Source organism: Mytilus edulis, unplaced genomic scaffold, assembly GCF_963676685.1.
Source record: "Mytilus edulis unplaced genomic scaffold, xbMytEdul2.2 SCAFFOLD_347, whole genome shotgun sequence".
In the NCBI taxonomy this organism is placed as follows: domain Eukaryota; kingdom Metazoa; phylum Mollusca; class Bivalvia; order Mytilida; family Mytilidae; genus Mytilus; species Mytilus edulis.
Window position 1 is genome coordinate 26,033 of NW_027267112.1, and position 17,224 is coordinate 43,256.

The following is a 17,224-nucleotide window of genomic DNA, read 5'->3' on the forward strand; positions in this document are numbered from 1 at the left end:
TACTTTTATTCGTGGGGTACCAAATTTCGTGGTTTTCGTGGATGACTTTATCCACGAATTTAAGTGTCCAACGAAATAAAATAACCATTGTCTAAATCAAGACCTGGAAAGATCCCAATCGGTAGGTTTGACTACTGATATGACATGTATGATCTAGTCTAAGAGAAGATATTGAATAGCACCAACTCTGAGAATACTTTAATAGCAGTCACAGAACTACAACCGCATGCAGGATTATACCCATTTAATCTTTAATAACCTAAAATGTACAACTTTTGTTTTTGATCAATGAAAGTCAGATTTCCGGTATTGATATGCTAGTAAGTATGATAAAGTGTTCATTTATATCCTCATAGTTCTCGTACATATAAGAAATAAAAAAAATTATGCTGGTCTTGATTTTGCTAAGAATTATTTGGCAATTCATAGCATTTGTTTATGTTACTGTTTTCTTTAGGTGACATGTTAATGGCCTAATTAACACCTTTGATGGTCTTTAATCTGTTGATCACTTTATCATGGGTTAATTAGTGTTATCACTACGATTTACACGGGTCAATGTTTACTTTGCAATTTCCTTCAATCTAGACTATTTGTAACCCTCGTTTCTAAAGGCTTCAATTTTTCAATTTTTTTTTTTTTTAGAAAACTAAAATCCACGAATTTAAAAACCCACGAACATGTAAATATTGCTCAAACCACGAAAATTGATACCCACGAATTAAAGTACTTTCACAGTATGGTAAAATATATTGGTATTTTATGAGTGTAGTATCCTTCAGTGCATGGACAAAATTTGCTGATATTTTATACCCATGAAAGCTCTAAAGCTTGTTTCAAATGGGGTCCCTTCATGTAAACGGCTTTTAAAAGCCGTTTTTATATCTTCATGTAAAAGTTTTACATGAAGATATAAAGAACTTTTTTGATACCATCAAGGCAAAACTGAGTTATATGTGAATATATTTGCTATATGGAATACCTGTTTGTCACCATAACTTAAAGAAATGTGGATCATTTTATGTTCGTTCCCCTAAATGTGCTGGTTTACCACTTCTAAATACTTCTTTCAGTTAAGGCATGATAAACTACCTGTATCCAATCCCATAGTAAAACGTACCATTCAAACAGATAAAAATAAATGTTCCATTCAACATATTCAAATTGATTTCATTTTTATCAAATGTTTTACAACAAATGCACAAAATCAATATTTTTCATACTGCACATCCATTCCATGCTATGATATATATGCCATATTTTGTTAATAATATCTCAGAGCAATTATTCTGTCTTGAGGTGATGAAACCAGACATTAGAGTAGACACTTAAAACAACAGCACATATATGAAAAATATAGCTGAACAAGAATGTGTCCATAGTACACGGATGCCCCATCCACATTATCATTTTCATGTTCACAGGACTGTGAAAATGGGGAAGAAAGTCAAATTTGGCATTAAAATTAGAAAGATCATATTATAGGGAACATGCATACTAAGTTTCAAGTTGATTGGACTTAAACTTCATCAAAAACTACCTTGACCAAAAACTTTAACCTGAAGCCAGACCGACGGATGGACGGACGGTACAACCAACAGACAGACAGATGGATGGACAGTTTGACAGACGGACAGTTAGACAATGGTAGATCATAATAAGTCCTTTAAACGAGCGTATAGAAACATCATCAATTCAACTGTAAACCAGGTGCTCCGCAGGCCGCAGCTTTATACGACCGCAGAGGTCTAACCCTGAACAGTTGGGGCAAGTATGGACAAAACATTCAAGCGTGATACAGCTCTGAATTTGGATTGTGATCAAATTTTTGACATTACATGGTTTTTTTTTACACAAAACAAATGTCAAGATTTTACAATTCAATTAAAGATTTCTTCTTCAAACTTTTTAAATCTAAAATTATATAGTTGACACAGCATAGGTTTCTGACACAGAATGAATGTGGTCTAATGAACTTAAAAGTTTTTTTTTGCCTTTGAGCAATTCACTATGCTGTTGAATATTAATCCTCTCAAAAAAATGTTTGAAGAAATTTTCTTTTTATTTATGAAATCTGAAATGCGAAAAAATTTAAACCCCCCTCCCCCTTTTTTTTCACATCCCCGTTTCCCTTTTTCCAAAACTGATATCAATTCAAATTTCTAATGGAGTTTGCAACAATAACTACTCTTTTAAATACATCATAAAATATTAAAATGTAAAATAAAGTGCTTGTTATCACTGAATGGTAAAGATTGGTTGGTAGTAAAAGTGAATATACATTGTTTATTGTATAAAATAATAAAAAAAAACTTCATCAGCAACATTTTATATTGGCAAATTTCCAATGAAGTTATTTACATAAAGTTATTGGCAAATAAAAATAGAAAATGACATCATAGTCATGTCTGGCAAATGTCCAACATACATTATCTAAAAACATTTTAGATAAGATAAGGAAAAAAAGCTTCATCAGCAACATTTTATATTGGCAAATTTCCAATGAAGTTATTTACATAAAGTTATTGGCAAATAAAAATAGAAAATGACATCATAGTCATGTCTGGCAAATTTCATAATCAAAAATCAAAGTACATATTTAGATAAAGCATATCAAATATAAACCCCAAGGATTCAATTTTTGTTAAAATCAAACTAAGTTTAATTTTGGACCCTTTGGACCTTAATGTAGACCAATTTGAAAACGGGACCAAAAATTAAGAATTAGATTCGGCATATCAAAGAACCCCAATTATTCAATTTTTGATGAAATCACACAAAGTTCAATTTTGGACCCTTTGGGCCCCTTATTCTTAAACTGTTAGGACCAAAACTCCCAAAATCAAACCCAACCTTCCTTTTATGGTCATAAACCTTGTGTTTAAATTTCATAGATTTCTATTTACTTATACTAAAGTTATGGTGCGAAAACCAAGAATAATGCTTATTTTGGCCCCTTTTTGGCCCCTAATTCTGTTGGGACCAAAACTCCCAAAATCAATCCCAACCTTCCTTTTGTGTTCATAAACCTTGTGTCAAAATTTCATTGATTTCTATTTACTTATACTAAAGTTATTGTACGAAAACCAAGAATAATGCTTATTTGGGCCCTTTTTTGGCTTCTAATTCCTAAACTGTTGGAACCAAAACTCCCAAAATCAATCCCATTTACCTTCCTTTTGTGGTCATAAACCTTGTGTCAAAATTTCATAGATTTCAATTTACTTAAACTAAAGTTATAGTGCGAAAACCAAGAAAATGCTTATTTGGGCCCGTTTTGGCTCCTAATTCCTAAAATGTTGGGACCAAAACTCCCAAAATCAATCCCAACCTTCCTTTTGTGGTCATAAACCTTGTGTTAAAATTTCATAGATTTCTATTCACTTTTACTATAAAGTTAGAGTGCGAAAACTAAAAGTATTAGGACGACGACGACGACGATGCCAACGTGAAAGCAATATACAACGAAAAATTAAAATTTTGGCGGTCGTATAAAAAGGTTCTATGGCAATTAAATGTCCAGAAAAGATGTTTCATTATGGAGGCTAAAACAGTATTATAGGGTGTCATGTACATATTATTCAATTTATATACTACCACATACATGCTGCAAAAATACTATTGTTTTTCTCAATACTTTTGTCAATAACATCTACTTTCAAATAAAAGAAACAGTGGAATTCTTACCCTTATCTGCATTCCCACGTTTAACCAAAAGGAGAAACGCCCTTTTAACCCTTGCAATCATCACCAAAGCTGACAACATAGTTTGCAATTGGATGAATGTACACAATATATCCAATTTCCTAATAATACTGTAAAAGTTGAAAAATAAGAAAATTCGTAAAAGTTTACTTTCAAATTTCAACTGACCATCACATTCTACTATTTATTTTGAATGAACCACTAAGACTAAACAACTAATGATGACTAACAGAAGCTTATTAATTTTCAAGATTCAGTAAAAGTGGGTAGGTTTTCTGAATTAATAAACCAATCCTGGATTAGGAGGACCTAAAAGAATAATGTTAAGGCCTCACAGCTTCATCCAGAATCAATTTGTTTAAGGTAAATCAACTTATTTTCAAAATGAATTCAAAAAAAATTCAAAATTTAAAACACAATCTTAACAGATTTAACTTAATAGAAATTGGGTTTCCATAAATAATTACTCATTTCAATGAGATTAAACATTCCCTTGTTGGTCCCCTTCAATTGAGCTAATTGTTGACACATCTGTAAGATCATGATGCCTCTGTGTGACACACAGAATCAGGTGTTATATTGAAGTTTCCAATTAATCTGTTGCTGTCTGCTGAGCAGACGTCAGAAATAGAGCCTGTAAAAAATCTGATTAAAAATTCTTACTTAAAACAGAAATTTGTGCATTTCTTTCTACTCTCAAAGCAATATTTATTCTGAATAATATTTCATTGACAATGAAGTGACGCATGACCCTTAATTACTCTTGAGACTGCATTTTAAAGAACCTGCATTAATTTATATGCATATACCATGGAAGTAATAATTAAATATTACTTCCATGCATATATATCAACAATAAAAGATCATATTCATAATCAACTCATTGAGGCAAATTAAAGCAGACTTGGACATTTTTGTTTGAGGCACAAAAACAAATTATTGATAGAATGAAAACAAAGAAATATTTTCCATAGGGAATCAATTCTAACACAGGGAAATAATTTTAGGATATGCAGTGTATAGTTTCTACCACTGCATGAGACTTGAAGAGAGTTTTCAATGTTTAGATTTTTAAACTGTCTGTAGTGAAGAAATATCATAGTACAATAGATTTTCTGGTGGAATCTGTTTCTTCTATGATTTCGAGATGATTTATGCACAAATTTTATCTTTATTTTTCAGCGATCTGCAAAAAGGACGTGTTTGTTCTATGTGACTTCACCAAGTAAGGTAGCTTTTTTTTCATGACTTCAGAGGAAAGCAAGATGTCATAATTAAGTACTTTTTGTCTAATTATTTAATTGTTTGCCAGCTCACCTCTTTCATCAAATAAATGCAAAGCTATTAATCTCTGTGGAGCGTTTTTAGTGGGACCTTTTAATTTCTTTTTGAAAAAGCAATCATTCCTTGATATAGCTTGACAAAAAAATTAACCCTAAGTGATGAAAATGCATGTACATTTACTGTACTTGTGCCAATGACACATTATGTCAAAATAAGAGGTGGTAATTCAAAATATGTCAGTACACAACTGAAGATATAAAAAAAGAAGATGTGGTATGACTGCCAATGAGACAACTCTCCACAAGAGACCAAAATGAAGAACACATTTTCATTTTATTTGGTTAATGATTTTCTGTGCATATTCTTTACTCAGGTATCAGAGAGAGTTTCAATAAATTGATAACATTACAAGGATACATAAAAATGTTAAAATCTCTGAACATGGTATCAAAAATTGCCCTCGAACAACATATATACTATCATTTTTTTTATTTAGTTATAATAACATTAGATGTATGTTTCATTACGATACGTTATTTTGATTTGCTAACAGCAGTCTTGCGTCATTCTTCATTTCAGAAAGAATTGTAACATACATGATGACACACATTTCCAAAATAAAGTGCACGGGTAAATAAAAGAAAACTTGATAGTAATCGTGTTTACATGATCATAGCGAAAAAATGTTGTTATAAGTATTGAATGCTTCTTTTAGTAATTATGTAGGGTTGTAAAAGCATTGACCACGCATACATTTTTAGAATGAAGTGCTTCTGCAAAATGTACTTCAGTCAACACTTTTACACCAAAATGAATACAACTAGAGGCTCTAAAGAGCCTGTGTCGCTCACCTTGGTCTATGTGCATATCAAACAAAGGACACAAATGGATTCATGACAAAATTGTATTTTGGTGATGGTGATGTGTTTGAAGTTCTTACTTTACTGAACGATTTTGCTTCTTACAATTATATCTATCATGAACTTTGCCCATTAGTAACAGAGAACTATATTTGGTAAAAATTTACATAAATTTACCAAATTAATGAAAATTGTTAAAAATTGACTATAAAGGGCAATAACTCCTTAAGGGGTCAATTGACCATTTAGGTCATGTTGACTTATTTGTAGATCTTACTTTGCTGAACATTATTGCTGTTTACAGTTTATCTCTAACTATAATAATATTCAAGATAATAACCAAAAACAGCAAAATTTCTTCAAAATTACCAATTCAGGGGCAGCAACCCAACAACCGATTGACCGATTCATCTGAAAATTTCAGGGCAGATAGTTCTTGACCTGATAAACATTTTTATCCCCTGTCAGATTTCCTCAAAATGCTTTGGTTTTTGAGTTATAAGCCAAAAACTGCATTTTACCCCTATGGTCTATTTTTAGCGGTGGCGGCCATCTTGGTTGGTTGACCAGGTCACGCCACACATTTTTTAAACTAGATACCCCAAAGATGATTGTGGCCAAGTTTGGATTAATTTGGCCAAGTAGTTTCAGAGGAGAAGATTTTTGTAAAAGATTACTTTAATTAACGAAAAATGGTTAAAAATTGACTATAAAGGGCAATAACTCCTAAACGGGTCAACTGACCATTTTGGTCATGTTGACTTATTTGTAGATCTTACTTTGCTGAACATTATTGCTGTTTACAGTTTATCTCTATCTATAATAATATTCAAGATAATAACCAAAAACAGCAAAATTTCCTCAAAATTACCAATTCAGGGGCAGCAACCCAACAACCGATTGACCGATTCATCTGAAAATTTTAGGGCAGATAGATCTTGACCTGATAAACATTTTTATCCCCATGTCAGATTTCCTCAAAATGCTTTGGTTTTTGAGTTATAAGCCAAAAACTGCATTTTACCCCTATGTTCTATTTTTAGCCATGGCGGCCATCTTGGTTGGTTGACCAGGTCACGCCACACATTTTTTAAACTAGATACCCCAAAGATGATTGTGGCCAAGTTTGGATTAATTTGGCCAAGTAGTTTCAGAGGAGAAGATTTTTGTAAAAGATTACTTTAATTAACGAAAAATGGTTAAAAATTGCCTATAAAGGGCAATAACTCCTAAACGGGTCAACTGACCATTTTGGTCATGTTGACTTATTTGTAGATCTTACTTTGCTGAACATTATTGCTGTTTACAGTTTATCTCTAACTATAATAATATTCAAGATAATAACCAAAAACAGCAAAATTTCTTCAAAATTACCAATTCAGGGGCAGCAACCCAACAACCGATTGACCGATTCATCTGAAAATTTCAGGGCAGATAGATCTTGACCTGATAAACATTTTTACCCCATGTCAGATTTGCTCTAAATGCTTTGGTTTTTGAGTTATAAGCCAAAAACTGCATTTTACCCCTATGTTCTATTTTTAGCCGTGGCGGCCATCTTGGTTGGTTGACCGGGTCACGCCACACATTTTTTAAACTAGATACCCCAATGATGATTGTGGCCAAGTTTGGTTTGATTTGGCCCAGTAGTTTCAGAGGAGAAGATTTTTGTAAAAGTTAACGACGACGGACGACGACGGACGACGACGGACGACGGACGCCAAGTGATGAGAAAAGCTCACTTGGCCCTTCGGGCCAGGTGAGCTAAAAAAGAAGCATTCGGTTCTTAAGTGAATACACTATATTACTGTATATTAGTGTTCACAGATATGTTTATGTCTAATGTATATTGTGAAATTGTGGTAGTAATCATATAATATTTGATTTGAAATCAATAAATGATTGATGTATAATAGAATAGAACCAGATGCTCCGCAGGGCGCAGCTTTAGTACGACCGCAGAGGTTGAACCCTGAACAGTTGTGGCGAGTATGGACATAACATTCAAGCTGGATACAGCTCTAAATTTGGATTGTGATTAAATAGTTGACACAGTATAGGTTTCTGACACAGAATGAATGTGGTCTAATGAACTTAAAATATTTTTTTTGCCTTTAAGCAATTCACTATGCTGTTGAATATTAATCCTCTCAAAAAAATGTTTGAAGAAATTTTCTTTTTATTTATGAAATCTGAAATGAGAAAAATTTAACCCCCCCCCCATTTTTTTTTACACATCCCCCTTTCCCTTTTTCCAAAACTGATATCAATTCAAATTTCTAATGGAGTTTGCAACAATAACTACTCATTTAAATACATCATAAAATATTAAAATGTAAAATAAAGTGCTTGTTATCACTGAATGGTAAAGATTGTTTTAATTTATCAGTTGATAGTAAAAGTGAATATACATTGTATATTGTATAAAACAATGATTTAAAGTTGATTCAACTACTATTCTGGACAAAGAAAGATAACTCCAATTGAAAATTTCTTGCTATTGCACAATATTGTGCAATTAGATATTTCTTGCTATTGCGCAATACTTTGCAATTGAAAATATTTGCTATTGCACAATACTGTGCAATTGAAAATTTCTTGCTATTGCACAATACTGTGCAATTGAAGATTTCTTGCTATTGCTGAATACTTAATATAATAATTTTGGATCCTGATTTGAACCAACTTGAAAACTGGGCCCATAATCAAAAAGTTAAGTACATGTTTAGATTCAGCATATCAAAAAAGCCCAAGAATTCAATTTTTGTTAAAATCAAACTTAGTTTAATTTAGGACCCTTTGACTTTACTGTAGACCAATTTGAATACGGGACCAAAAATTAAGAATCTACATACACAGTTAGATTTGGCATATCAAAGAACCCCAATTATTCAATTTTTGATGAAATCAAACAAAGTTTAATTTTGGACCCCAATTTGGACCAACTTGAAAACTGGGCCAATAATAAACTAGAGGCTCTCAAGAGCCTGTGTCGCTCACCTGTTAATGTGTTTACTGATGTCGGCCATCTTCGTTGGTAGGCGGGGTCATTAGACACTTTTTTTAAAAATAGATACCCTAGTATTATGATTGTGGCCAAGTTTGGTTAAATTTGGCCAAGTCGTTTTAGAAAAGATTTTTATACAAGTTACAAAAATGACGAAAAGTTGTTCAATATTGACTATAAAGGGCAATAACTCCTTAAGGGGTCCTCTAACAATTTTGATCATGCTGACTTATTTGTAGATCTTACTTTGCTGAACATTATTGCTGTTTACAGTTTATCTCTATCTATAATAGTATTCAAGATAATAACCAAAAACTGCAAAATTTCCTTAAAATCACCAATTTTAGGGCAGCAACCCAACAACAGGTTGTCCGATTCAACTCAAAATTTGTGAGGGGATATATCTTATTCTGATGGACATTTAAATCTTGAAAGATTTGCCCTAAATGTCTTAGTTTCAAAGATATAAAGCAAAAACTGCATTTTACCACTATGTTCTAATTTTAGCCATGTCGGCCATTTTGTTTGGCAGGCTGGGTCATCGGACACATTTTTTAAACTATAAACCACAATGATAATTGTGGCCAAGTTTGGTTAAATTTGGCAAAGTAGTTTTGGAGAAGAAGATTTTTATAAAAGTTACAAAAAATGACGAAAAGTTGTTAAAAATTGACTATAAAGGGCAATAACTCCTTAAGGGGTCAACTGACAATTTTGGTCATGTTGACTTATTTGTAGGTCTTACTTTGCTGAACATTATTGCTGTTTACAGTTTATCTCTATCTATAATAGTATTCAAGATAATAACCAAAAACTGCAAAATTTCCTTAAAATAACCATTTCACAGGCAGCAACCCAACAACAGGTTGTCCTATTCGTCTGAAAATTTCAAGACAGATAGATCTTGACCTGATCAACTATTTTACCCTTGTCAGATTTGCTCTAAATGCTTTGGTTTTTGAGTTATTAGCCAAAAACTGCATTTTACCCCTATGTTCTATTTTTAGCCATGGCGGCCATCTTGGTTGGTTTGACGGGTCACGCCACACATTTTTTAAACTAGATACCCCAAGGATGATTGTGGCCAAGTTTGGTAGAATTTGGCCCAATAGTTTCAGAGGAGAAGATTTTTGTAAAAGTTTACGGACGACGGACGACGGACGACAGACGACGGACGCAGGACGACGGACGACGGACGCCAAGTGATGAGAAAAGCTCACTTGACCTTTCAGGTCAGGTGAGCTAAAAATCTAAGTACATTTTTAGATTCAGCATATCAAAGAACCCCAAGGATTCAATTTTTGTTAAAATCAAACTAAGTTTGATTTTGGACCCTTTGGGCCCCTTATTCCTAAACTGTTGGGACCAAAACTCCCTAAATCAAACACAACCTTCCTTTTATGGTCATAAACCTTGTGTTTAAATATCATAGATTTCTATTCACTTATACTAAAGTTATGGTGCGAAAACCAAGAATAATGCTTATTTGGGCCCCTTTTTGGCCCCCAATTCTGTTGGACCTCAACTCCCAAAATCAATCCAAACCTTCCTTTTGTGGTCATAAACCTTGTGTTTAAATTTCATTGATTTCTATTTACTTATACTAAAGTTATTGTGCGAAAACCAAGAATAATGCTTATTTGAGCCCTTTTTTGGCCTCTAATTCCTAAACTATTGGAACCAAAACTCCCAAAATCAATCCCAACCTTCCTTTTGTGGTCATAAACCTTGTGTCAAAATTTCATAGATTTCAATTTACTTTAACTTAAGTTATAGTGGGAAAACCAAGAAAATGCTTATTTGGGCCCTTTTTGGCCCCTAATTCCTAAAATATTGGGACCAAAACTCCCAAAATCAATCCCAACCTTCCTTTTGTGGTCATAAACCTTGTGTTAAAAGGAGTAGGTTCAGTTAGACCCCTTTTTTGGCCCCAAAATTAAGCAGTTTTGCAAAATTGTGAAAATGTAATCTTTTAGCTATTTTTTGGAAAGTATAATGCTTCTGCTACATAAATATGTGCTGTTTTTGACAATACAATGTACATATATCGTGTACTAGCATCATAAAGTCATGCTAAATTACTGAAATCTTCACAATTATAGCATTTTGGTTTCCGTCTTAAATGAAAGTGGCCGCATTAGTGTTCATTCATAATATTGAAATGTAAGTTGTATTTGATGATAATACATAACATATATAAAGGTTGAAGATGAACACGGATGCGGCCACTTTCATTTTTGACGAAAACCATCTGAAAAGTGGCGTTTTTTGGCATATTTGTTAGATTTTTCATATTTTTAAAAGCTTCAATCGGAGCGTTTTTAATGACTGAATCAGTTAAAATCTTTTACATAAACTAATGGAATCAATTGAAATAGACACTTAAGTGTTTAAAAAGTGTCCTAAATATCATGTTAGATGAAACTGAAATTTGGGGCCAAAATCGGCCCTTACCGGACCTACTCCTTTCATAGATTTCTATTCACTTTTACTAAAGTTAGAGTGCAAAAACTAAAAGTATTGGGACGAAGACGACGCCAACGTGATACCAATATATGACCAAAAAATTTTCAATTTTTGCGGTCGTATAAAAAATTAGGACAGGCTAAATGGCTTATAATAAGTACCTAAAATTAAACTGTCATCTTCAACTTTTTTTTTTTTTTTAACACAAATAAAAAAAATTGGAAGTCACAAACTTACATAAGGAACATAAAAGTAGGATAGCTTCATTCATATTCACCTATAGGACACAGGTTATACTGTAGATTATACAGATGAACAACAAATTTAAAGAGCCCCCCTCTTTAAATATACAACATATTACAATAGTTTTTAACTTTGTATGCAGACTTGGGAAAAACCATGCATATGATAACAAATCTCAGCCAAAAATGTTACGTTTTCCTCAATCCATTTAAATTAATATACATGAAAATAAATCAATCTACAGTATTTTTATTTCCATTAGCCTGCTTGAATATACCACAGGCCAGAATAAGTTTGATATTTTTGTATAATTATTGTAAAACAAGAACTATCTTTATAAAAGATATCCGACGTATTTAAATTTGAGTATATGTTTAAAACTATCAGTTCGATAACCTTCAGAAGCACAAAGATACCATTTAAATAACGTTTTCTCTGTTTGTGTTCAGTATTCTCAGTCCTCGTACAGTTCTGTTTACATTCACCAAAACCCCACGGAAATCTCACATGCGTAGGTGTGTTCTAAAAGTCATGTACGTTCGTACAACAAAGTTTACATTAAAAATTATATAATCGCCCCGAATAAACAGCTGTCACGGATGCAAAGAGCTATTGGAGAAACAATTATTTTAATTAAAATATAAATCTTTGTAAGATCTAGTTCAAATATTTATAGTTTTTCACTTGCTTTTCATCACGATATAATTAACGAGACGTTTTTTCAAACACAACCAAATCACCCACCATGACAGCATTTTGTCCAATCACAGAAAGGATTTATGAGCATGCCATAGTTAAGCATCCTTAAGTTCAAAGGGCACAAAACGAAACTATGCCCCCTAGAAAGCCAATAAAACATCAAGGTATAAAAATGTATGTGCTTTTTTTCCATTTTTCATGTTGAGCTTTTAGGAACATGATTTGTTTTTAGTGATTTTTAGTTTAGTTTGTTTTGTTTCATATTTTCAATTTCAATGTTAAAATTCTTTTCCTTTAAATAATTGAACACACATGATTCATGCCTTAGCCACCTCTAGCTAAGGGGTTTAATTGAAGTTCACATGATTACAGATTCAATGAGGTCGAATTATTTACTTGCAAGTGAATGTCATCATCAATGTTTCTGAGCTTATTTCATGATCAAATTGAACCATACTCATACTGGCTGCTACAGCAAATTAATGATTGAACAAAAACAAGATATTTTATATTTCATACATCTCATAGCTAGTGCCCCTTTAAGTTTTATATCCCCTGAGTTTCACTTCTTTAAAATTTACTATGTGAAGCACTAACAAGGCCATTTTCTATGAATTTGATATTTCCAAGAGACATAACTCTTTTAAGAACAGTCAATCATCCAAAATTTAAAATCTTGTCCAAGATACTGCTGATATTAACCTATAGTATAAGTTTCATAAAAATCTGGCAAGAATTGTACCCTTGAGAGCACTAGCAAGGCCAGAAGGCCAGAAGTACACACAGACAGACACCCAATATTTCTATGTCCTCCGCAACGAGTTACATGGGGGATAAAAATCTGGTAAGAATTGTATTTGTGAGAGCGTTAACGAGGCCATTTTCTATAAATTTAATATTTCCAAGAGACATAACTCTTTTTTTTTTAAGTTTATCTTCCACCATTTTAGAACTTGTCTGAGATATTGATGATATATATATATTAGACTATAATATAAGTTTATAAAAATCTGGCAACAATTGTACTTGTGAGAGTGCTAATGAGGTCATATTCCATAAATGTCATATTTCCAAGAGACATAACTCTTTAAAAAAAATATAAATATAAAACTTTCAGAGATATTGCTGATATTAATCTATAGTATAGGTTTTATAGAAATCTGGCAAACATTGTATCTGTGAGAGCGCTTTAGAGGGCATTTTCCATAAATTTAATATTTCCAAGGGACACATAACTTTTTAAAAATAAATGGAGAATGTGGCCATGGGGCACAGATGAAGCCTGATCTTTGTTTTATGATAATTAGCATTAAGTATAAGTTTCATAACATTTTGTTGAGGCAAACTAAAGTGAGAGAATAGAAACCAACTTCCGGACTTAGTCTCAAGAACTAGCTCAGGAATAACAACTACCTAAATTAAAATTCACTAGCATGAATTCTAGGCTTAGTGAGCAATTGCATATTCAACATTAAACCTTATATTTTATTATTAAGGGCTTGTAATTATAGTGCTTGGAATAATCTACTGTAATTAATAACTCAATCACTATATATGCAAATTAAGTATTAAACAATCAATCAGACAAACATCTTTTGAAAAAAAATTATTGCAAAGTCAAACATGGTTCAACTTTAAATTTATTAAGTCCTAAACCAGCATACTTGAAGAATGCTTGTCACTAGCTTGTAGCATGCATGCTGCAAACAAAACCTTTAAGATGCTTATAACAAACTAGTAGATGAAATTGATCATGTAAGGTTTTGCTTGCATGGGCAAGCAAACCAAAACAGTCAATGATTTCAGGAAGGGGACAATTTAAATTCTCTAACTCTGAGCAAAAAAGAAATATTGCAAAAAAAAAATTCAGTTACTGCCCAAATATGTCACCATGTGAAGTAACACTTCACTTAATATACTAAGTAGTACTTATTAATCATCCTTTAACCACGCCACATTTTTTCGCCTGCCCTAAGTCAGGAGCCTCTGGCCTTTGTTAGTCTTGTATGTTTAGTTCATTTATTTTTTTTTGGAGTTGAGTGTGATGTCCATTTTCACTGAACTAGTACACAATTTTATTTAGGGGTCAGCTGAGGACCAGCTCTGAGTGTGAGACTTTCTTGCTGCATTCAAGGCCCATTGGTAGAATTCAGCTGTTGTCTGTCTGATCTTTGGTCTGGGTGTTTTCTCTTTGACATATTCCCTTTTTCCATTCTCAATTTTATTATTATGAGACTATATATAGGTTGCACTTGTTTAAATATAAACAATGCAATTTCCCATAGGAACTCCCTTCATGGCTGACACTCTACCACTGTTACTATGAAGATTCGTTAAAATTTTATCCTAGAAAGCAAAGTTGATATACACTACTTTATTATTCAAAAGGTCAAAACATAGGGCTGTGTGGCATATTTTCAACATTTATATGCCCTGAACTTATAAGGATTTAAACTTATACTAAAATTATGTACCACCATTCCCTCTAATTTGGGTCATCCTTAAAATTCAATTTTGACTGCTATTCATGTGAATTTATACTGGTAACATTCCTAAGTTACATCTCTATCAGATGAAATATAGGGATCAAATCTTGGAACCAGTAAGTAAACAAAACAAAATATCATTGAGAATGTTCTAACAGGAAACAGATTAATCAAGATTGATTTTGGTGATCTGTACTTGTTGCAAACAAGCAATATAATTTCAATACTGGTTGAAATCCCTAGAAATAAGTATACATTGTTGAACTACTTAGATATTTTATTCAGGGTACATTATATAAGACTACTTCTCACCATCACTGTTTTCTGGACTGTAGTATTCAGCATATTCACGACCATGTCTCTGACCTTCTACATCTCCAAGCAAGGGGGATCGTTCATCATGTTGACCCATAGTTACTGAAACATTACATTTGGTTGCATTAAATTCTTTATATAAGTCAAAAGAAACATTACATTAAAATAAGTCTGAACAGTTATATACAAAAATAAATCTGTTGACACAGAAATTTGTCTTGCCTTTGCGTTTATTCAATAGTATAATGCAAATGGTGAAATTCAGAGCAATGTTTTAACATGTAAACTATGCAAAGTTGACAAAGTTAATGGACCAAGACTACAGATGTAAGGCTTAATAACCTCTATGGAAATGTGAAATGCTCATGCTCTATAAACTGCATACCACATAGCATTGACTATCATTAGGGGTTCCCTTTAAACTAACATAAACACAAGCTTTATCATGTAACCTTTGCAAACATTTCAAGATCAATCAAATATGACCATATAACAATGTATAATTTTTAATGGAAATGAGATCAACAAATGCTAATACAACTGCAAACCAAATATTGTTGACCCTGCCATTAGTGGTTCATCATAAATTGATCATATCTTAAAGTTACATGTAAAATATGCATAAGTTTCAAAGTAAATAGACAATGAATGGAAATCTCCATGGAAATGAATGTGCTAATGATAATGCTAAATCTACAACTGCATACCAAATATCATTGACCTACCTATCTTGGTTCCCAATAACAGACAACTTGAACACATAAACTAAGGTAAGTATCAAGTCAACAGACCTTGGTTGAGGGGGAAGGGCCAAATATTTTCCATGGAATAGAAATTAGCAAATGCTAGTACAACTGCATACCATAATATCATTCATCTACCACTAGTGGTTAAATGCCCTTAAATTGAACTAACCACAATTTAATACTTTGCTTAAGCTGCTGACAAGACCACAGAACAGTACACTTAAGTCTTATCTTGCTATTTCGACTTTGAAGTGGTTAGACAAAAACTTAATAGACAGTTAAATCAAGGTGATATGGAATATAGAAACAAATTTATGTTTTATCTAAAATACTGGTAATGACAAATAAGTTTCTCTTAAGATTTATCGACCTTGTCATTAACTCATCACAGATACCTGCATTCAAACTTTGCACTCAAGATGCACGTTTTGTCTTCAAAAGACTCATCAGTGACACTCAAATCAAAAAAATTAACAGGCTAAAATGAAGAATTTTCTTGTCAAATGAATTATGAATTATAATGTAAAATACCACATATTTTTATATGCATCAAAAACATGTTTAAGTCTGCCACATTCTATATGTGCCTGTTCCAAATTGGTCTATTATTGAGGGGGTGTCTTTTGTAGCTGTTTAGCATATTTACATTTTTTTATAAAGTTTTTTCTTTGGAACCACTGTCCCAGGTTTAGGTTAAAAAGATGAGCGACTTCTTATGTGTAAAACCAGGACACATTCTGTATGTGAATGTCCCAATTCTGGTATTAGTGGGTTGCTTGCTATGTCCTATGGGTTGATTGCTGTGTCATATGTGTTGATTGCTATGTTTTTAATGGGTTGCTTGCTATATTGTATGTGTTGCTTGCTACATGTACAGATCTTAACGTCCCTCTCCTACCTTTAAGTCAGTGACTCCACATAATGATACAACCCTTTCAATCTGAGGTTAATATATATTTGACAAATCTGTACTCATTTTTCCTTGCTTTCATTCAGATTTTGTTGTGTTGACAAAAACAACATATTTTGCCTTCCTAAGTTGTTTATAAAAAAAATTGAGATGACTATGCTTTTACAACTATATTACCCCTGATAGTAATCCCTAGTCTCACACATTGCAAAATTTATTGTAGGTGAGGCAAAAAGGATTTACATTATAGTGGTCAGAAACATTCTTCGAAAAATTCCGAAGTCAAGGGTTGACTGATAAGGGAAAACGTCTGAAATTGCACTTACTCCTAGCATTACCGGTATATTCAAAAGTCTGATTTTGGTGTCAAATATAAATATCAGATGTCTTCAAGATTTCTGTACACTTCAGAATGGAATTCAAATTTGACAAAAATAATTCTTGAGGTGAAACATGTGAGTGTTTAATTTGCATTAAACAAAACATAAATTTCAGTGGCCATG

At 32.6% G+C, this 17,224-nt stretch overlaps 1 protein-coding gene across 1 annotated transcript in view; it reads right to left on the reverse strand.

Annotated features, from left to right (window-relative positions):
* Nucleotides 1-15,188, reverse strand: part of LOC139504907 (stAR-related lipid transfer protein 3-like) — a gene marked incomplete at its 3' end in the record, with an annotated part of 41,212 nt that extends 26,024 nt beyond the window's left edge. Inside the window, exon 1 of the mRNA XM_071294788.1 lies at nucleotides 15,063-15,188. Within this exon, the coding sequence (XP_071150889.1) occupies nucleotides 15,063-15,162 (100 nt within the window). The remainder of the gene's footprint in view (nucleotides 1-15,062) is intronic.
* Nucleotides 15,189-17,224: the final 2,036 nt, after the last annotated feature.